The sequence below is a fragment of the Odontesthes bonariensis genome, chromosome 9 (assembly GCF_027942865.1).
Source record: "Odontesthes bonariensis isolate fOdoBon6 chromosome 9, fOdoBon6.hap1, whole genome shotgun sequence".
NCBI classification, from domain to species: Eukaryota; Metazoa; Chordata; class Actinopteri; order Atheriniformes; family Atherinopsidae; genus Odontesthes; species Odontesthes bonariensis.
This window is the reverse complement of record NC_134514.1, coordinates 1,593,347-1,614,810: the sequence shown is the minus strand read 5'-3', so window position 1 is coordinate 1,614,810 and position 21,464 is coordinate 1,593,347. Positions and strand designations below refer to the sequence as shown.

Genomic DNA, 21,464 nt, shown 5'->3' with positions numbered 1-21,464 from the left:
TCTCTGTGGCCTCTCTGCGGCCTCTCTGTGGCCTCTCTGCGGCCTCTCTGTGGCCTCTCTGTGGCCTCTCTGCGGCCTCTCTCCGGCCTCTCTGCGGCCTCTCTGCGGCCTCTCTGTGGCCTCTCTGCGGCCTCTCTGTGGCCTCTCTGCGGCCTCTCTGTGGCCTCTCTGCGGCCTCTCTGTGGCCTCTCTGCGGCCTCTCTGTGGCCTCTCTGTGGCCTCTCTGTGGCCTCTCTGCGGCCTCTCTGCGGCCTCTCTGTGGCCTCTCTGCGGCCTCTCTGAGGCCTCTCTGCGGCCTCTCTGTGGCCTCTCTGCGGCCTCTCTGTGGCCTCTCTGCGGCCTCTCTGCGGCCTCTCTGCGGCCTCTCTGCGGCCTCTCTGTGGCCTCTCTGTGGCTTCTCTCCGGCCTCTCTGTGGCCTCTCTGCGGCCTCTCTGCGGCCTCTCTGTGGCCTCTCTGCGGCCTCTCTGTGGCCTCTCTGCGGCCTCTCTGCGGCCTCTCTGTGGCCTCTCAGGCTTCTGCTTTTATCTTTCAGGGAGAACCAGGCGAACCCGGACAGAAAGGTTGCCGTGGACCTTCGGTAAGTCAAACCCGCGTCCGTACCGGCACGCTTTATTTCACCAGAATGTCAGAATGATGTGAGCGTTGGTTTTCACCTCCAGGGTCTGCTGGGGAATCTGGGAGTAAAAGGAGGGAAGGGCGACAGAGGGTTCCCTGGCTCACCGGTGAGATCCCCATCTCTAACCATGACATCAGCATCTGTAACCATGACGTCAGCATCTGTAACCATGACGTCAGCAGGCGGTCTAAATGTACCGGTCTAACGTCGTTGTTTGTGTTCCAGGGTAGACCAGGGAAAGATGGACTCCGCGGGGAGATCGGATTTCAGGTAATTAGCATGCTATGCATGTGTTGACCCAACATTTAGGCATGTCTGAATGTAACCCACGCGAGTGGACAATGATGAGACGGTCTCTGGATTTTAAAAGCCTTTATTTGGGACAGACCTGCCGGCGACATTTCAGTTACCAACTTGTCGTCATCCGTCTTGTTTGTTTTACTCTTTCTCACCCCTTAGCCATAGTAAACAGCACTGTTCTTATACATATGTTTCTTTGTAACATTTATAATAAAACATTCTCAAAATAAAGTACAAAAATATAACTTTTTAGACACAAAAACATGGGGTGTGTATTACATGAATATGAGTAGTTCGCCATCCTGTGGCTAAAACAAAACACGCAGTATTCGCTACGTTTAAAACTTTTCAAAAGGAAAATACAAAAGTCTCTGTAAGTAACATTAGCTCTAAATGAGGCAGAATCACTGCCAAATGGCACCAAAATTAGGAACAGGAAACCTTATTTAGCACGGAGAGAACCCACTGAAAACAGCTAATAAACATGTTTACATTCTCCATATACATTTATCTCCACACATTTTACAGTTTAAACCGTCATTTACACTGAAAACAATAAAATACGTTGGAGAGCCTTTTTAGCCCAACTCACCCTTAGGAGCCGTTTACACGGAAAGGAAAACGGGTTAAAAACGTAAAACCTTTTTGCGGATGCACTATATCGTTTAGATAGAAACGGATTTTGGGGGCATGAAAACGCAAAAAAGTGAAACCGCCCTCCAGAGTGGAATTCTTGAAAACGCTCCACTGTCGCGCCACCGCGTAAAGGATGAAAACGCAAAACTGCGTTTCTCGTCACATAGAAATGACGTGACGAGCATAATAAAGCGCCAGGAAACCGTGGGAAACGCATCAGTAGGCTATCAACATGTCCGTCCCTGCGGACTTTCAACTCGCCTTAGGCGCGGTAATTTCATCAGATAACAGCAATGATGAGCGAGAGTATTTAGTTTACGGTAGGCCTACTTCGCGCGCTTGGAGTGAACAGGTAGAAGACAAGTAGAAAGACTTGGTCTTGGTAGTGTTGCCACCGAGCCATCTGGCGTGTTTACTGCACCGATAAATATGAAACGTCCCACACTTTTGCGTTTCCGTATGCGCACAGATTTTCACCCTGAAACGCTCGTCTAAACGCAGATTTAAAAGTGAAAACCAAACGCCACTTTTGCGTTTTGGTTTCCGTGTAAAGGTAGCCTAAGCCATACTGAACAGCATTGTTAGGGGAAGAAGGGGCGGGGCTACAGACATCTGGAGAACTACGGGAGCTCAGGAGGAGCAAAAAGAAAGCAAAGCCCCGGCAAAATGCTCTTTTGCAGGTAGAATGAAAATAAAACTGTTTTCTTGAGATAAAATTCACAAACTAAAACCAGATAAAAAATAAATAATAAAGTGTTCATTTTAACTCTGAAGTTGAATTGTTTTGAACTTTAGTTATATGTGCTCAGTTAAAGATCATCTCTACCATGGGGTGGTCCCTAAAAACAAAGGCTTTGGAGTGAATGAAATGCTTTCAGCCTTTAACCTTTAGTTAGTGTGCAGAGGAACAACCAAACAGAAACGTTTCCTTCATAAACCTGTCGGGAAAGACAGAATAAACGTGTGGAACTCTTTCTGCAGGGAAGCCCCGGGGATCGGGGGTACTTCGGTCCTCCGGGGGATGACGGAGCTTTGGTGAGTACAGCATGAGGAGTTATGAGCGTATGACAGCCGCTTCTGGGTCTGTTTGGTGATAATCTGGTTTGTGTGTTCAGGGAGTAAAAGGCACTCTTGGTCCTCCAGGTCCTCCAGGAGAGGTGAGTCTGTTTCTGTCTCTTTGGGCGGGCCAGTAGCAAGTCATTGATTGTCAGATTAAGCATGTGTCTTCTGTTATTAGACAATATACATCTATATACGAGAGAAGGGCCAACGTGGGGTCCCCGGGCCCCCTGGACCCAAAGGACTCCAAGGAGAAACAGGTAATTACTGTTTTGAGATTTATGTTTTTCATATATCAGCTGCTAAAATCCTATTGTAACTATGGCAACAGAAGCTCTTATTACTGGTTTTATGTTGATGTTCATTCACAATCATAAAATTATTTGAATATTTGAAATAACTTTAATACAGAACGTTGAAGAATAAATGCTTTTTCAGTAAATATAAAGGAAATGTCGTTGGTTGTGTTTGTGATCAGATTAACTTCAGGTCCGACATGAATCTGTGGACCTGATGGATCGTATGACCTCATCGTTTTAACTGATCAGTGGTTTCAGGGAAATGTTTTCTGATCTGTTTCAGGATTCATTGGTTTTCCAGGACTGAAGGGCGAGACAGGTAATCACCACCGACCGATGTTATGGACGGTCAAATGAGCAGATAAGAATTGATAATCAATTATCTAATAATCTAATCAGTTGGTTCCATTTGGCTGAATTTATCGTCAGATAAACTGGGGCAGAGTTAGATGAGGTCCAAAATATTTGAGGTGAGACTTGGAATTGCTCTTAAAGATCAGACTTGATTCTCACTTCCTTTAAAAGCCTGAGACTTGGCTTGAACTCAGTCCAAAAGACATTAGAATGGTCCTGGACTTGGTCCCAAAGACTTTGGACTGGTCTAGGACTTGGACTTGGTCCTAAAGACGTTGGAGTGGTCTTGGACTTGGAATTGGTCCCAAAGACTTTGGACTGGTCTTGGACTTGGACTTGGTCCTAAAGACTTTGGACTGGTCTAGGACTTGGACCTGGTCCTAAAGACTTTGCACTGGTCATGGACTTGGACTTGGTCCGAAAGACTTTGGACTGGTCTTGGACTTGGACTTGGTCCCAAAGACTTTGGACTGGTCTTGGACTTGGACTTGGTCCCAAAGACTTTGGACTGGTCTTGGACATGGACTTGGTCCTAAAGACTTTGGACTGGTCTTGGACTTGGACTTGGTCCTAAAGACTTTAGACTGGTCTTGGACTTGGACTTGGTCCTAAAGACTTTGGACTGGTCTTGGACTTTTGGACTATGTTTTTTAGGCTATTTTGATTTCCTAGGAAAGGAAAGCAGATATCCTGAAATCCCTCTGTAATTTTCTTTTCATTTTGTGTGTAAACAAAATGAAAAAAATAATTTTGCACCTGGCTTTATCATATATTCAGATCTATCTTCCGGAAATATATGCAAATGTGCGCATATTTAACTCTTTCGGTGCCATTGACATCTATAGACGTCAATTTAAAAAAAAACGTTCACTGCCAAAGACGTCTATAGACGTCAATTGCGAGCGGGCTGGGGGACAATCTAGCGGAGTTCGTCACTAAATCTTAGGCTTGTAAACACTAAACAGAGAATATACTGGCAAAATTACCCGCTAGGTGGCAGCAGTGCCACTATGCACAAAAAAAAAAAGAGCTTGTTTTCTCAATTTTTTGGGTCAAACAGCTGATTTTGGTGAAACCAACCTATGTTCTACTGTCTATTACTAAAAGACTGAAAATGGTAGAAACAAACTTTTTTTTTCCTGATCAAAGAAGAGAGTCTACTCTTTCTTTTGGTAATTTCGGTGTGTACATAGTCATAAGACACACTTTTCTGTGGGTCTTGGAAAATCAGTCAAAATACTGAAAAACACTTGGCAGTATGGGTGGCTCTGAACTGAAAATGGCTGGCAGCCAATGAGTTAATGACTAATTTGCATAATTAAACATACAAATTTATAAAACTTGTAATACATTTTTTTTTCATACTTGTATAAGTAATCAACTGGAGGAAGTTTCATGGTGATATCTATTATTTTAAAATATTACCCTATTCACCTGTAGTGTTTCTTCCTCTTTGATGGGAGCTCGACAGTCTGTCAGTAAAAGTCTTTTCTTTCTCCCTCAAGGTGTGGCGTCCTATGGTCCACAGGGCCCTGAGGGACCACCTGGTTCCTATGGTCCCACAGGAGAACCGGGAGATCCAGGCCCCTCTATCATCGGGCCCCCGGGACTTACCGGAGTCCCAGGACGTTGTGGAGCTGTTGGAGAACTCGGAGAACCAGGAATACCTTGTAATTTTCCTGTTTTTAAACATGGTCCAGCCTCTGGCCTTTTGTTGAAATCTTTAAAGGAGTCACGAGGGCAGAGACACAGAACTAAAACCCTCCTCCCAACAACCCAAAGTTTGTATGATTTATTTTCTTTATCTTTTTCCTGTCAGACTTTGTGCCGGGACCAACTGGTTTTCCGGGAGCTAAAGGTTCTAAAGGCCTGCAGGGGTTTCCCGGGGACAGAGGGGAGGGCGGACAGAAGGGTGAGTCACATGTCACATGACACATGTCACATGACACATGACACATGACACATGACACATGTCACATGTCACATGACACATGTCACATGTCACATGACACGTCACAGGTCACATGACACGTCACATGACACATGTCACATGTCACATGACACGTCACATGACACATGTCACATGTCACATGACACGTCACATGACACATGTCACATGACACATGTCACATGTCACATGACACGTCACATGACACATGTCACATGACACATGTCACATGTCACATGACACGTCACATGACACATGTCACATGAAACATGTCACATGACACATGACACATGTCACATGTCACATGACACATGTCACACGTCACATGACACATGTCACATGAAACATGTCACATGTCACATGACACATGTCACATGACACATGTCACATGAAACATGACACGTCACATGACACATGTCACATGACACATGTCACATGACACGTCACATGACACGTCACATGACACATGTCACATGAAACATGTCACATGTCACATGACACATGTCACATAACACATGTCACATGACACATGTCACATGAAACATGACACGTCACATGACACATGTCACATGACACATGTCACATGACACATATCAAATGACACATGACACATGTCACATGTCACATGTCACATGAAACATGTCACATGAAACATGACACATGTCACATAACACATGTCACATGTCACATGTCACATGAAACATGTCACATGAAACATGACACATGACACATGACACATGTCACATGTCACATGTCACATGAAACATGTCACATGAAACATGACACATGTCACATAACACATGTCACATGTCACATAACACATGTCACATGACACATGTCACATGAAACATGACACATGTCACATGACACATGTCACATGACACATGTCACATGACACATGTCACATGTCACATGAAACATGTCACATAACACATGTCACATGTCACATGTCACATGACACATGTCTGATGATGTAGACCAGGGGTGTCAAACTCAAAACACACTTTAGGTCGCGGGCCGAACAGAACAAACATTTACACTAAAACTAAACGTTATTTTAACACAAATGTGAATAAAAACTTTAAATAACTTAAAATATCTTGCTCTCCATAAAAATATATCCACTCAAAATTATACAAGTTAGAAATATGAACATGGTGCAAAAAACGCCTGAAAAAAAGAAATAAAAATTGTGACAGTGCTTGTGCTTTAAGTAAACATTAAAATAACAAATCAAAACATTTGAATTTCTTTGCTTTTATGTAATTTTATATAAAAAAACTTGAATTTTAAATATCCCAAATGATTTTACTCTCCATAAAAATGTCTCCTGTCAAAATTATACAAGTTAGAAATATGAACATAAAACCTGCAAATGTAAATAAAGTTTGTGCTTTTCAGCAATAACAAATACGGAATCAAAACATTCAGTTTTCTTTGCGCTCATGCCATTTTATCAGAGCTGGATGCTTGGCATCTTTTTTTGGCAACAAGTTGGCATTATGGGATCTGTAGTTTATTGTGTTACCAGCCATTAGTAACAATAACATAAAATGATCTCGCGGGCCGGATATAATTGCAAGCCGGGCCGGATGTGGCCCGCGGGCCTTGGGTTTGACGCCTATGCTGCAGACCAAGCTGACCCTGAGCTTCACCTCGGGGTTGAACAGATGTTTAGTGGCTGTTTGGACTTCTCTGATCACTGAGACACAGGCAACCTGATCAAACCTGCTTCTACTTCAGACTAACTCGGGTTGATAAAGCAAATGTGTGACTAAAAACTAGAAATAAACGACATGTGGTCTACAAGTTGAACACGTACCGATCCTGAGCCTTTCTTCAGTGAAATGAGATAAACCCAATAAAGCCACAGGTTCACATGTTTCTCACGTTCATTGATTGATTGATTGATTGATTGATTATTTGGTGTTTTTCAGGGGAGAAGGGCGAGCTGTGTTTGGTTTGTCCTCTTTTGAATGTCCCTCCTGGACCTCCAGGGGAACCAGGAGAGCCAGGAGAAGACGGCTTGCCAGGTGAGAAGCACCTCACGCCTGAAGTTTTACTGAGATGCTTTAGTTATTAACTGTTAGAAACATATTCATGTTATTGGTTAATATTTTTTTTATATGAATGAAAAATGAAGCATGAAACAGCTGATTAATGTGTTAAAGAAAAGAAAAGAAAACCTTTCAGCAGTCAAACTCACCTGTTCCTCTCTGTGATGTTGACCTGTTCCAGGTTCACCTGGAGGAACCGGACTTAAAGGTGACAAAGGCATCACAGGTATCAGAGGACCGCCTGGTCCAACGGTGAGTTATGCATACTGCATACTACATACTACATACTGCATACTACATAGTACATACTGAATACTGCAAAATACATACTACATACTACATAGTACATACTACATAGTACATAGTACATAGTACATACTGCATACTACATAGTACATACTACATACTGCATACTACATACTGCATACTACATACTGCATACTACATACTGCATACTACATAGTACATACTACATACTGCATACTACATAGTACATACTGCATACTACATAGTACATACTGCATACTACATACTGCATACTGCATACTACATACTGCATACTACATACTACATACTACATACTGCATACTACATACTGCATACTGCATACTACATACTACATACTGCATACTACATACTGCATACTACATACTACATACTACATACTGCATACTACATACTGCATATTACATACTGCATACTACATACTGCATACTACATACTTCCATACTGCATACTGCATACTACATACTACATACTGCATACTACATACTGCATACTACATACTGCATACTACATACTACATACTACATACTGCATACTACATACTGCATACTACATACTGCATACTACATACTACATACTACATACTGCATACTACATACTGCATACTGCATACTACATACTGCATACTACATACTGCATACTACATACTGCATACTACATACTACATACTACATACTGCATACTACATACTGCATACTACCTACTGCATACTACATACTACATACTACATACTGCATACTGCATACTACATACTGCATACTACATACTGCATACTACATACTACATACTACATACTGCATACTACATACTGCATACTGCATACTGCATATTACATACTACATACTGCATACTACATACTGCATACTACATACTGCATACTACATACTGCATACTACATACTACATACTACATACTACATACTGCATACTACATACTACATACTGCATACTACATACTGCATACTGCATACTACATACTGCATACTACATACTGCATACTGCATACTACATACTACATACTACATACTCATGGATCAGACAGTGTGCAGAGCGTTTACCCACAATGCATTTTGCTCCTGCCCGAGCTGAAATCAGCCGGCCTGAAGCTGATTTCCCTTAAGCTCTAAACTCTGTAAACTTTAGCAACATTTGAAACATTTTCAGGTGAGAAAGTAGTCGTTTAGATCCCCAACGTGTTGAAAACCTGACAAAATACCGGCTGTTTACAATTTTGTTCCCACGAATTCGGCGCTACTAAAGCTAGCCGCAGTGAGCAACGCACTTCCGGTTATTTTCACAAAATAAAATACCTGTTGCCTTTTATCATAGGGAAAGCCATTACCATACAATTGGTGCTTTTGTTTTGAAAAAAGGAAGTGAACCTACCCTCGTTGTAGCTAGCTTGAAACTGCCGTTTTGACCGGAAATGACGATCGGCGACGTCACGTTACGTTGCATCTTGGGTAGTTTGAGTATGAGTAGTAACCTCATGATGCATACCCAACATTTAGGAGAATCTAGTATGCGAATATCAGTTCCAGCTGTTATTTTGTCCCATTCTTCCAGCTAACAGGTCTTCAGGTGTGCAGTAGCATTGGGGGGGGGTTTCAGAGTTTGGGGTTTCCTGTCAGTCCGGATTGTTCTCTTTGGTGGTTCCATGATGGTGGAACCAGCTTCCAGCTGGCGTCCCTCAGAAACCTGATCATCCAACTCCGGCTGCACTAAAGCTTGAATGTTGTTGTCTCTCCTGTAACCAACTTTGGATAAAAAGCGTCTGTTTGTCTTCAGGGTCTCTTCGGTAATCCCGGGTTCCAGGGGCGCCCAGGTCCTGTCGGTGACAAAGGAGTCATGATGATGGTGGGGCTGAAAGGCGAGGAAGGGTCCCCGGGGAGGCAGGGACCACCAGGACTGCTGGGAAGAGATGGACCTCTGGGTGGACCAGGACCTAAAGGTGTTCAGGGAGAGAAAGGAAGCCCTGTAAGTATCACCTGTCGGCTCCGGACCAGATTTTCAGTTTCCAAGACGAACAAAACATTTGGTACCAGAAACCGTTTAAAAGAAAACAGGGTTGAGGTCAACAACACATCTTTTGCCTGTGTTTTTTAAAGTCAGAAGTCCCAGTTTGGATCTCTTTGCTGTGCAAACTGCATATTCATTGAGCTTTGTATTGATTTTCTTTTGTATTTTTTATTTATTTATTTTTTATATAATTATTTAGTTTTAGTTTTAGAACTTGCTTTTTCTCTTTAAAAAAAACAAACAAACAAAAAAAGTTTTTCTCTTTTTTAATTTCTTGTTTCATGTCTGTTGTTGCTGCTGTGACAAGTGAATTTCCCCGTTGTGGGATAAATAAAGTACAATCTAACCTAATCTAATCTAATCTAATCTAACCTAACCTAACCTAATCTAATCTAATCTAATCTAATCTAATCTAATCTAATCTAATCTAATCTAAACTAATCTAACCTAATCTAATCTAAACTAATCTAATCTAATCTAATCTAATCTAACCTAACCTAACCTAATCTAATCTAATCTAATCTAAACTAATCTAACCTAATCTAATCTAAACTAATCTAATCTAATCTAATCTAATCTAACCTAACCTAACCTAATCTAATCTAATCTAATCTAATCTAATCTAATCTAATCTAATCTAAACTAATCTAATCTAATCTAATCTAATCTAATCTAATCTAATCTAACCTAACCTAACATAATCTAATCTAATCTAATCTAATCTAATCTAATCTAATCTAATCTAAACTAATCTAACCTAACCTAACCTAATCTAATCTAATCTAATCTAATCTAATCTAATCTAATCTAAACTAATCTAATCTAATCTAATCTAATCTAATCTAATCTAATCTAATCTAATCTAACCTAACCTAACCTAACCTAACCTAATCTAATCTAATCTAATCTAATCTAATCTAACCTAACCTAACCTAATCTAATCTAATCTAATCTAATCTAATCTAATGTGGCTTTGAAAGATGTGAGTTTCCAGGACGAACAAAACTTTTTGTTCCACCAGTTTCTGTCCGGTAACAGCTGCCATCTTAGATTCTGGTCTTTCTCTTTAGGGGCCTCCGGGGTCAAAGGGTGACAGGGGCCCACTCGGCAGCACCGGTCCCAGGGGCCTGAGGGGGCAGATGGGGCCTATGGGACCACGGGATATCGGGGCTCCAGGGCCTTCAGGACGTAAAGGTGACGCGGGATTCCTGGGAAAGCCTGGAGAACCTGGACCCCCAGGTGAGTCTCTGCTGGAGGGCCCTGAACCGGAGAGGCTGGGACCCACAGCTGACTGCAGCTTCTGTGCGTTCCAGGTGAACAAGGCGCTCCCGGGGAAGTGAAAACCACCCCAGGAGATCCGGGCCCGAGAGGAGAAAGAGGTGCTCCTGGAAACCTGGGACCTCAAGGTAGGACAAGGACCCGTCCGTCCAAGTTTGGTCATTATTTAAGAAAGAATCTGATGCAGAAAGCGGCTCCACCTGTGTGAAGGTCAGAGTGTGAATGACCTCAGAAGGTGAGGTCGGGGATCAGGCCAGGTGAGTTCTCACAGCTGGACAGGGATTTGCTCCCAGGAAGTCCCATAAAACTTACAAAATTAACAGTTTATTGTCTGATTAGTCAGGTTCACTGTGTACAAATATGTACTTTTGTGGGAATTTTTGTGGGAATTTGTTGAGCTATACATTTTTGGAATCTGCAGACCTTTGGGGATTCCAAAAACCAATGTTGCCACTTGAACAGACACCTGTATGGCGGCCATTTTGGAATTTCGAAACGGGCGCCATAAAATACAGAATTTCAGCTACCTTGCTTATGTTTTCTTTGTCAAGGAATCCAATGGTGATTTCAAAATTATGCTCAGAATCGTGCTGTGGCGACCCCAAGGGGTGGGAAAGGAAATTTTTACTCTAATCCCCCTTAATGACCCCATGTCAGAAGTCCGGGAACAAAATGCTTAAAATTTGTTTAAGTTTTAGCTGAAATTCTGTATTTTATGCCACTTGAACAGAAACCTGTATGGCGGCCATTTTGGAATTTCAAAACAGGTGCCATAAAATACAGAATTTCAGCTACCTTGGCCTCTAAACAAATTTTAAGTATTTTGTTCCCGGACTTCTGACATGGGGTCATTAAGGGGGGATTAGAGTAACAATTTCCTTTTCCACTTCTTGGAGGTGCCACAATTTTCTTTCCCACCCCTTGGGGGCGCCACAGCACGATTCTGATTATAATTTTGAAGTCACCATTGGATTCTTTGACCAAGAAAGATAGGATTGGCATGTTAAATTGAGTTTTTAGGTTGTTTAGAGGCCAACGTAGCTGAAATTTGTATTTTATGGCGCCCGTTTTGAAATTCCAAAATGGCCGTCATACAGGTGTCTGTTCAAGTGGCAACATTGGTTTTTGGAATCCCCAACATCTGCAGATTCCAAAAATGTATAGATCAACAAATCCCCCCAAAAATTCCCACAAAAGTACATTTTTGTACACAGTGAACCTGAATAAATCTTCAGAACCTTATTCCGGTCCCATCAGCTCCGTTTCTGCTTGTGTTCTCTGCTGGTCTCAGGTGTGACGGGACCTCCAGGTGTTCAGGGATTTGTTGGTCTGAAGGGAGTAAAAGGAAATAAAGGATTTTCTATCCCGGGGCCCCCGGGCTTCCCGGGTGTGAAAGGTCAGTCTGGACGCAGCGATGACCAAACAGCCTGAATGTTTACATCAGCTGGAGATGATTGTAACGGCAGTAAATGTGTCATGTGGCTTCAGGGCAGAGGGGTCCTCCAGGAGCCGCCGGCATGCCGAGTTTTGGCATCAAGGGACGAGGAGGCCCGTCAGGCAGCCCAGGGCAGCCGGGCCCAAAGGTGAGCCGGCTCAAAGAAGCAGAATCTGAGGCCCTGAGTCTAAATGAATCTCATTTAGATGCTCTGGTGATGGAAGTCTGGGTTAAATCAACGTGAAATCTACACTTTTTGCTTTTTGATTGACTTTATTTATTTGTTTTTTTTACCAATTGAAACAGTTCATATAAATAGTTTTTTCTTTAAATTAAATTATGCTTGAATAATGTTCCAGTTTTAAGGTTTTACTGATCAGGAAACAGAAAATACTGATTTAGATAAATAGTAATATAATGAATTAATAAAGAACTCTAGATTAATAATAATTAAGAGAGGTTGAACTTAAGTTTAGCTTTAAAGCTTAAAGACGTTTCACCCCTCACCTGAAAAGCTTCTTCGGTTCTAAACTAGATGATGGGGAGTATCGGCTGATCAGATGATGAGCCTACATTCCAGTGCACCTCAAACCCAAGAACACCCTTTTAAATGAATTTATGGAATTACTCTGTGTCAATTTGTATTGATTATTCTATTATTTAATACATATAAATGAACTACAAATTAAATTCAGAACAACACAATCAATTGATCTAAGTATCATCTTCCCCAACCCTTTTGAAATGTGGTATCTCCCAGCCCCCCCCCTCCCACGAGATGACGGAGCCTGGAGGTCAAAGCTGATGTTATTAGCGGGATTTTTTGTTTGCTAATTAACGTAAAATATGAAAAGGAAGCAGAAAACTTTAGATTTATTTATCACCAAAAAAAAGGGGTCCAATGTTGCCCCAGCGGCGGAGGAACGAGGACCGGGTAGTGAAGGCGGGATTCAGGCTGTTAGCCGCTAATGCTAATGCTAATGCTAACAGGGAGACGGAGACGAGTCCATTGTTATGTTAGCGGGGTGTGAGTGAGACTGCATTTGCACACAGGTAAGCTACATAGCAGACTTTTGTGGTGATTATTGTATATTTATTGATTGATACTTTAGTCATGTGACTATAGTGACCTTGCCATGACCTTAGCTTTAGCTGAATTGACGCCGCTGCCCTCAGACAGAGATTGGTGCACCAAAGGACCAAACACCCAAACACAACCTGTCCCCGTTGCACAATCATTCACACCTTGGATCTGTGACCAAAACTCACCCTTTCAGGCAGGTAGACAATTCATCGGTAACAATGACTCCAACAACATTAGAGTCTTTGGTCATGTGACTGTAACTGATACTCCCCACCATCTCGGTCAGAACTGAAGAAGCTTTTCAGGTGTTCAGGATCCCAGAAGAACTCCAGTTGCTGCTGTTCAAGCTCCTATGATTAGCATGAGCTGGATGACAGATAATCTACATCAACAGTATCTGTGTGTGACTGAAGGAGAAGATTGGCTACTTTTTATCGGTTGGTTTGCGTTTAAATGGGATATCCTTGTTTTGCCTTCTTGTTTCGGGATCTGCGGGTCTCTGTGGTCTCAGGGGGACAGGGGCATTGGTTTCCCAGGCCAACGGGGTCAATCAGGCCCTCAAGGAGAAGATGGCTCTGTTGGACCTCAAGGAAATTATGGACCTTCAGCACCAGATGGAGCACCAGGACCGACGGGACAAGATGGTCTTCCGGGACCCAGAGGTAGCATAAGTCCTATGGAGATCCCAATGCACCTGACACTGAAATTGCTGTTTAAAGTTCACTGACATGCTTCCAGAACATTTTGTGGATTCCACCCAGAGGAAATCACAAACTGTGTTTGTTTAAAGGGACACTATGTAATTTCTTCCCCCATCTAGTGGTGCAATTTTATTTTGCAAAGTCAAATGAATTTGCTCTCTAGTGCCTCGCGTTTTCAAATGTGCGTTGCAACTTCTTGAACTACGGCAGACGGCATGTGTCAAGATTCAAGAAGCTATGGCTTCAGACTCATGGTCTATACAAACAAAAAGACATCAAGACACACAGTACAAAGGATTACATAACGCACATACAATAACACTATAAATACAGATGACAGATAACATGTCAGATAACATAAGTTGACATAGCCTTTGGTGTGCAAACAATGCAATTAGTCATATTCCGGGAGTTACCGGAAGTGACGTCGACGCAGCGGTAGCGTTAACAGCAGTGTGTAGTTGCTATCTGGAAAGTGTTCTTTTAAATAAACTCCCGGTAAACTTACAAACTTTCTAATGCCTCGTTTTGTGAGTTAAGAGCCTATGTGTACTACGGCAGAAGTTTGGTAACAATCAATGCATTATTAGTGGGATCATTTACCAGATAAAATCTATTTACCATTAGCGCCAGTAATAAGTCATTCGGCGTTGGGGAAACGCGATTCGAAGTGCTTTATGTCCCTCTCGGCACTTCGTCGTTTTTCATAGAGCTGAAGGACATGGCGGCCTCCATAGAGCTCGCCCGCTCTATGTAGATACAGACAAGTTATTCTACACTCAGGAGGATAAGTGAGATTTTTGACAGAGATAATTTTACACCAATGAGGACTAATTTATGAATGAATATGTTGATTTGAGCTAATAAATGACTTAATTTATTACATAGTGTCCCTTTAAAGACATGAAACTGAATTCTGGGCTGTTTTCAAGCTTTGGTCTTTCATTTGAAGATGAGCTCGTTGTTAATTAGAGTTAGAAGAAGCAGCCTCTTAATGAGTCCATGAGCTTTGGCAGAAACAACAGGAAGAAGCTCATTTTTACCAAAGTATCATCGATGTATTCTCTGGTCCGGGTGCTCTGTCCCAACACAAAATCTAAAATCAGTTTGGAACCAAGCTCAGAGCATTTCTGGAGTTCTGGAACTCAGAAAGTTGTTTCCAGGGGCGATTTTAGGATCTGGTCTTCAGGGGGGCCCAGCCCCCAGTGCTCACAGAGGCACATTATTTCTCACTAATTGAGGCGAACTAGTACATTTATAAATTTTGGAGCCGTATTAGTTTTGCTTTGAGTAGAGTTTTCTCCTACAACATTCAATTTGGACCTCTTCATTTCAAAAGACTGTGGCTCAACAGGGATAACAGAGAGCCTGAGACAAATATTGAAGATAACTCAAGATTTATTTTGGGAGTACAGAGTTAAAACAAAAACAAATGCTAGAAAATAAATAAAATGGCAAAAAAAATGTGTTTTTGCATAATATAATATTTTAAAAATGTGCTGAGCCAGGGGGTGCCGAGCTATCTCACGGTGGTGCCTTGGCACCACTAAAAATACCCTAGCCTCGCCCCTGGTTGTTTCCATTTGGAAACCATTCAATCAAATTAACCAAAGAATGAACCAATGTTAGTGGACATGTCTTATTTAACAGAGAAAATGGAAAAGACCTGCAAACACACGGCCGTCCTGACCGTTCCTGAACTACATTTCAGGTTCCGTGGTCTGAGAACAAAACCATTTCTAGAACCAATTCAATTCAATTCAATTCATTTTTATTTATATAGCGCCAAATACAACAAATGTCATCTCAAGGCACTTAGATAATAAAGTCCAATTCAAGCCAATTGGAATTAACCAGAACTCGTGTTGTTGAAAAGCAGGTAGTGAGGTTGCTTTGGTCCAAGTGAAACTGAACAGAACAAACATCACCCAAACTGAACTGAGGTTTCTGTCAGGTGATAGTGGTCTGGATGGGGAATCTGGTCCCAGTGGCCCAGTTGGATTCTGTTTATCTGGGCCCCCTGGACCTGAAGGAGAGCGAGGACCGAGAGGCGTCATTGGATTCCCAGGTACCAGATCTGTTCATGTCTGTGATCCAACTCCTCAGGAACACAACACCTCTCACACTGCCTTATCTGTCAGGGACCCGGGGCCCAAAGGGAGTCCAAGGAGATCCTGGGTTGCCTGGTGAGGGAACCATTGGGCCTCTGGGGCCATATGGGATACCAGGGTTTGATGGAGCTCCGGGGCCAAACGGAGATGAGGGACTGAAGGGCCGAAGAGGGACTGATGGGGAGCCAGGGAGCCCAGGTATGGAGTCAGAGCCACACCTGCTGTTTGTATTTAGTACTGTATAGATGTTTGATGTTCAGTCACAATGATCCTGTAACCATGACTCTCTTTATTCTTATATCGATGTTCATATTCAGGATCGAAACACAGAACTGGTCAGGGAACAGTTTTTTTTTTTGTTTTTTTGTTTTTTCAAATATTTATTGGTGTTTTAGACAAAGGCAAATACAGTATCACAGACCACATGTTTACATTCTGAAGATGAAAAGAAAAAGTCAGTTGGAACCGGGGCTGCCACATGAAAAACCAAGTGTATGCATGTCCAAAAAAAAAAAAGCATACATCATTAAATACACCTCTCAGGTACCAGAAACAATATATTCAACACATATTTAACATTTTGTTAGGCTTATTTTCCAATCTAATAACTATTTATTGTGATATATGACCAGAAATGATCCCACACTGATACTATAGTTTTGTCCCTATTTTTAAGCTTGCTGAGCATGCATTCATAAGAAGCCATTTTTGTCATTTTATTAGCCCATTCCTTAATTTTTGGAGCAGTTTGTGTTTTCCAGTGGGTTAGAATAACTCTAGCTGCCACGGACACCCCCCACCATGATAACTGAGAATTTTCCACCTGAAATGTTAGGTATCCGTGCCCTATCCCCCAATAAACATAGTCTAGGGCAGAGAGGTAAGGGTTTTCCCAGCCAATCACCGAGAGTCTGCATGACCACTAACCAGAAGGGTTTAATTACAATACAGTCTCACAGACTGTGTAGAAGAGTTCCAGCCTCATTACAGCATTTCCAGCATTGCAAATTATTCGTGAGGCCGAGTCTACGCAACTTTGTTAGTGTCCAGTAGAAGCTTTGAAGTACAAGTCCTGCCCCCCTGAGAAATGCCCCGTCCATCCAAAGAAAACTGTCCAGAAAAAAGGCCACAATTTATTATCTGTTTGTGTCTTGTATTGATAGAATAAATGCAGGTGGTGATTTTAAAAAAGCATATATCAGCAAAGTTTATAGCTTTATTTATTTTTTGTTATCGTGTTCCCCCCCTCCGTAACCTTAACCCCTTGCTGCTGAAAAAAAAAGGCGATTTTCACATTTTCGGATGTTTTTGTTGTATATAATGATCTGAAATGTAGACTTAATGAAGGTAATAAAAAGCTGGAGTTGGCTGGATGTCTTGCCCCAAGTATCTACTTGAATTTAAACCCTCAATGGAGAATGTGGAGCATGTTAAACAAAAGCTATTGCGTCCTAAAGTCCTGGACTAAAAACCTCTCCAAATAGGACATATTTGCAACATGGCGAAGGGGTTAAGGGGCAGAACAATCGTCAAAACTGCTTTCCAGTTGGTTCGTTTCAATAGGGGGCGTGCGTCTTTGAAGTTGTAGTAGTGGTTTTCCACCGATTTTTTTTTTAAGGTATTGTTTTCTGCCCCCCCAGATGAGCTAACTGCCCCCCCACACATGCCATTCTGCTCACACCTCTGCTGCCATCACTGAGTAGGGAACAGTTTTTGATCAATGACCAAAAACAAGTCGAAGGTCTCAATTTTCTAATGTGGCAAAACAAATAAATGTCCTGTGAGAGGTCAGTAAGACGAGAACAGCAAAGTACAGGTGCAGACCATTTAGGTTGAAGTGTTTGTGTTTTAGGGATCAGAGGGGACATGGGTCCCCCGGGAGCCGGGGGGAATCCAGGAGCTGATGGGAAACCAGGAGAGGCCGGACCGCCCGGACCAAACGGTTTCCTTTTACAATGATTGGATTGAGATTTCTTTCACCATCACAGTGCTGCTCTCTGTCTGACCTTCTTCTCTAATGGTTTGTCCATCAGGTCGCATGGGTGTAGATGGGGCCAGAGGTCCTCAGGGGCCTCCAGGGCCTCAGGGGGACAAAGGAGAAACCGGACCAAAAGGGTTCCCGATAGACATTGTGATGAAAGGAGATCCTGGAGACCCTGGAATCCCAGGTGTTGTAGTGTACACTAGAAAAAATCTAAATCTTACCAAGTATATTTGTCTCACTGAGTATCTCATTACACTTAATATCAGACACAACTGCCTAACAAGCACCATTTCAGCCAGATATAGGGACTTGTTTTAATACAATACATCTGGAATATCTTGTTAAGTGAAAAAGTCTTGAAAACATCTTGTTTTGAGTCGGATTTCATATGAAACAAGCTTTTTTTGACATTTGAAGAGGTTTTGAAGCTAATTTCAAGATCACTTTTATCTAAAAGTCCTAAATATCACATCTTATTTCTAGAAATCTTGACAAGCCGATTTTCAGTAGTTCCATTAGCTTATTTCAAGCAAAAACGTCTTTTATTTGTTGTTTTTCTTACTTATTTTTGGAGGGGCATTTGTTCCAGTGTAGTTTATAGTTCCTTCTGCAGACAACAAAGAGGAGAATAGAACAGTCTGGCATCAGTGGGAGTCTTTAGTCTTTGACTTTCCTCAGGATTCTGTTATTGGGTCCATTGTATTGTTCAATGTTCTGCTTCAACACACTTTGTGGAATCAGTTAGCTTAGCTTTACATGCACTTTGAAGACGTTGTTTCCTTTTTTTGCAAACTTCTACATCTTAAAATCTCCATCGGTTGGGTGTTATCCGAACGCCTCACAATGGTACCCCAGGTTTGTCAGTTCATTTGGCAGCTTCCTGTTTCATCTTCAGGGTTCATGGGTGCCACTGGTCCCAAAGGAGAGAAGGGCCCGGCAGGAGTACAGGGCCCAGATGGCAGGGAGGGTCAACCTGGAAACCTAGGGCCAGCAGGTAAACATGTGTCAGCACCACAGGAGCCACTGACCCTGAAGTCCACTTTGCTTTGTGATCTTCATCAAAACCACAACCAATCATGTGTGTTTGCCAGGACTTCCTGGAGACCCGGGCAGAGATGGGCCGAGAGGCGCTCCAGGGTACTGTGGACCCCCTGGTCACCAAGGAATGATTGGGAGGCCAGGTAACACCCACCAGAACACAAAGTTATACCGGTCCACCTCTGAGAGTCTATCAAACATCCTTATATTCTCGTCTTTTAAAGGAAACATTACCGGCTCTAACAGATTCCGATTCAAACCTCTCTTGCAGCTCTTACAACCTGCATTTGAACCATTAACTGCACTTTGAGACAAACAGTTTCCTCTGAGAGGAGTTCTGCATCTCTGAGCTCACCTGATGTCATATCTGCAGGCTGCAAAGGTATGAAAGGCTCAGACGGGCCCTGTGGGAAGCCTGGTTCAAATGGACTACCAGGACTAAATGGACCAAGAGGTATTAAAGGGGAACCAAGCCAAGCTGGGCCTGGACCTAAAGGATACCCAGGAGAGAAGGTATCACACACGAATAAACCCTAATCCTTGTTATTATGCATAATATCCCATTCATAATAATAATAATAATAATAATAATGGATTCTATTTATAATGCACTTTACTTTCTTCCGAACCTCAAAGTGCTACAAGACAAAAAAAAAAAAAGCAAGAAAACAAATATCAACTAAGGAAATAGAAATCAAGAAATTATTAAAACGTGAGGAGAAGTAAAACCAAAGCAATCAAGGAAAGTCCTGAGCTGTCCTCCACACATGGACAGGGGGTTCTGCAGGCAGATATATTACTATTTTATATATTACATTAACTCATTAAGATATAACATTACATTTTGGTGCATCTTTATTATTCTATCTAATATCTGTAGTCTGAGCAGAAGCAAAGAGGCACCAAAGATGGAAGACACAGGCGTAAAATCAAGTTAACAATGTCCACACAGAGCCAGTGGCCTCCTCCCAGAGTCCCTGTTTCAGAAGCAGTTTGCTGTTTATTACTGCTGATTGTACTGATTATCCAGCAGGGTGTGACGGCTGCAGGGTTTTTGCATCTAAATGAATCAGAAAGCACTGTTGAAATGTCTGAACTGAGCTAGGAACAGAGGCCTGAATTGATTGGCCCGAAACGCAACCTGTATACAACCTGAATAGCTTTTGTTCAATATGTGGGAGTTGCAGAAAGGTACTGAGGTACTCCTGCTTTGTCCACTTCTCAGGGGAATCCAGGATGTACAGGACCTCCAGGTACAACAGGACCACCAGGAGACCCTGGAACCTTTGGTCCTCCAGGAACCTGCGGCACCTGTGGCCCTAAGGGCCCCCATGGAACACCAGGATGCAGAGGTCTGAACCTGCTTCTTTACCACAGCATAAAACAAACTGTGTTCAGTGTTCAGCTGGGCTGAGTGGGGGTGCTTCTGTGTTCCCTCTACTTCAGTTTTTTGTAATGTGAAAGGAAAGTAATCCACCAGGTTATTGTAAGAGGTATGTGTCCTGGGTGGGGGGGGGGGAGGAGCCAAGACGTGAGGCAAAGCAAAACGGGATTGTATTACAAAATGGTAACAAAAGGTGGCGGCTAAACACCAAAAAACCAAAGAACTGAGACAGAAACCTGACAAGGAACGAGTGAAGAGCACGAGTGGCAGGAAGGCACGATGATTAGGGATGGGAATCGAAAACCGGTTCTTGTTGAGAACCGGTTCCCAGTGTTTCAATTCCTTGGAATCGTTTGGTGATTTTGCAAACGATTCCCTTATCGATTCCAGTGGGCGTGAATGACGTCACCACGCAACGCTGCGTGGCGAGTCCAGCGCAGCCAGCAGCCAACAGTAAACATGGCGCCCAAGCGGTACAAACGCTCGAAAGTTTGGTTACACATCCCTAAAAAAGACGACAACAGGGCAACTTGCAAAGTGAATATTTCACCAAAGGGAGGAAATACCACCAACATGCAATAACTATGAATGAATGATTAACGTCGGTGAATCTGAACCCAGCAACGTTAGCAACGTTAGCATGTCCTCGGCTAACACTGCAGGTAACTAACTAACAAACACTGCCTATCATGTTAGCAGCATTTGCCTGATTGTAAAAGCTGCTGTTAGTAACGGTTAAGGTTAAATGAATGCCTTCTCAGGCATTACATTTAGATGAAATCATGAGAGACAGAGCCTGACTGGCTCAGAGCCAGAGGCTGGTGGTACTACCCCCAGTTCACCTCTACCTCCAGCTTCTCCTTTCACCAGAGCAGG

At 42.5% G+C, this 21,464-nt stretch overlaps 1 protein-coding gene across 1 annotated transcript in view; it reads left to right on the top strand.

Annotated features, from left to right (window-relative positions):
- The window catches only part of col4a3 (collagen, type IV, alpha 3), a 71,022-nt gene that overhangs the window by 30,874 nt on the left and 18,684 nt on the right, over window positions 1–21,464 (top strand). Inside the window, exons 14-38 of the mRNA XM_075472726.1 lie at window positions 534–578; window positions 661–723; window positions 843–887; window positions 2,535–2,588; window positions 2,669–2,710; window positions 2,791–2,872; window positions 3,195–3,230; window positions 4,771–4,935; window positions 5,085–5,177; window positions 7,151–7,246; window positions 7,452–7,522; window positions 9,343–9,531; window positions 10,644–10,812; window positions 10,887–10,979; window positions 12,143–12,247; window positions 12,340–12,434; window positions 13,882–14,032; window positions 16,026–16,139; window positions 16,213–16,380; window positions 18,035–18,124; window positions 18,216–18,350; window positions 19,062–19,160; window positions 19,258–19,347; window positions 19,578–19,717; window positions 20,430–20,556. Coding sequence (XP_075328841.1) covers window positions 534–578; window positions 661–723; window positions 843–887; window positions 2,535–2,588; window positions 2,669–2,710; window positions 2,791–2,872; window positions 3,195–3,230; window positions 4,771–4,935; window positions 5,085–5,177; window positions 7,151–7,246; window positions 7,452–7,522; window positions 9,343–9,531; window positions 10,644–10,812; window positions 10,887–10,979; window positions 12,143–12,247; window positions 12,340–12,434; window positions 13,882–14,032; window positions 16,026–16,139; window positions 16,213–16,380; window positions 18,035–18,124; window positions 18,216–18,350; window positions 19,062–19,160; window positions 19,258–19,347; window positions 19,578–19,717; window positions 20,430–20,556 — 2,557 coding nt within the window. The remainder of the gene's footprint in view (window positions 1–533; window positions 579–660; window positions 724–842; window positions 888–2,534; window positions 2,589–2,668; window positions 2,711–2,790; window positions 2,873–3,194; window positions 3,231–4,770; window positions 4,936–5,084; window positions 5,178–7,150; window positions 7,247–7,451; window positions 7,523–9,342; window positions 9,532–10,643; window positions 10,813–10,886; window positions 10,980–12,142; window positions 12,248–12,339; window positions 12,435–13,881; window positions 14,033–16,025; window positions 16,140–16,212; window positions 16,381–18,034; window positions 18,125–18,215; window positions 18,351–19,061; window positions 19,161–19,257; window positions 19,348–19,577; window positions 19,718–20,429; window positions 20,557–21,464) is intronic.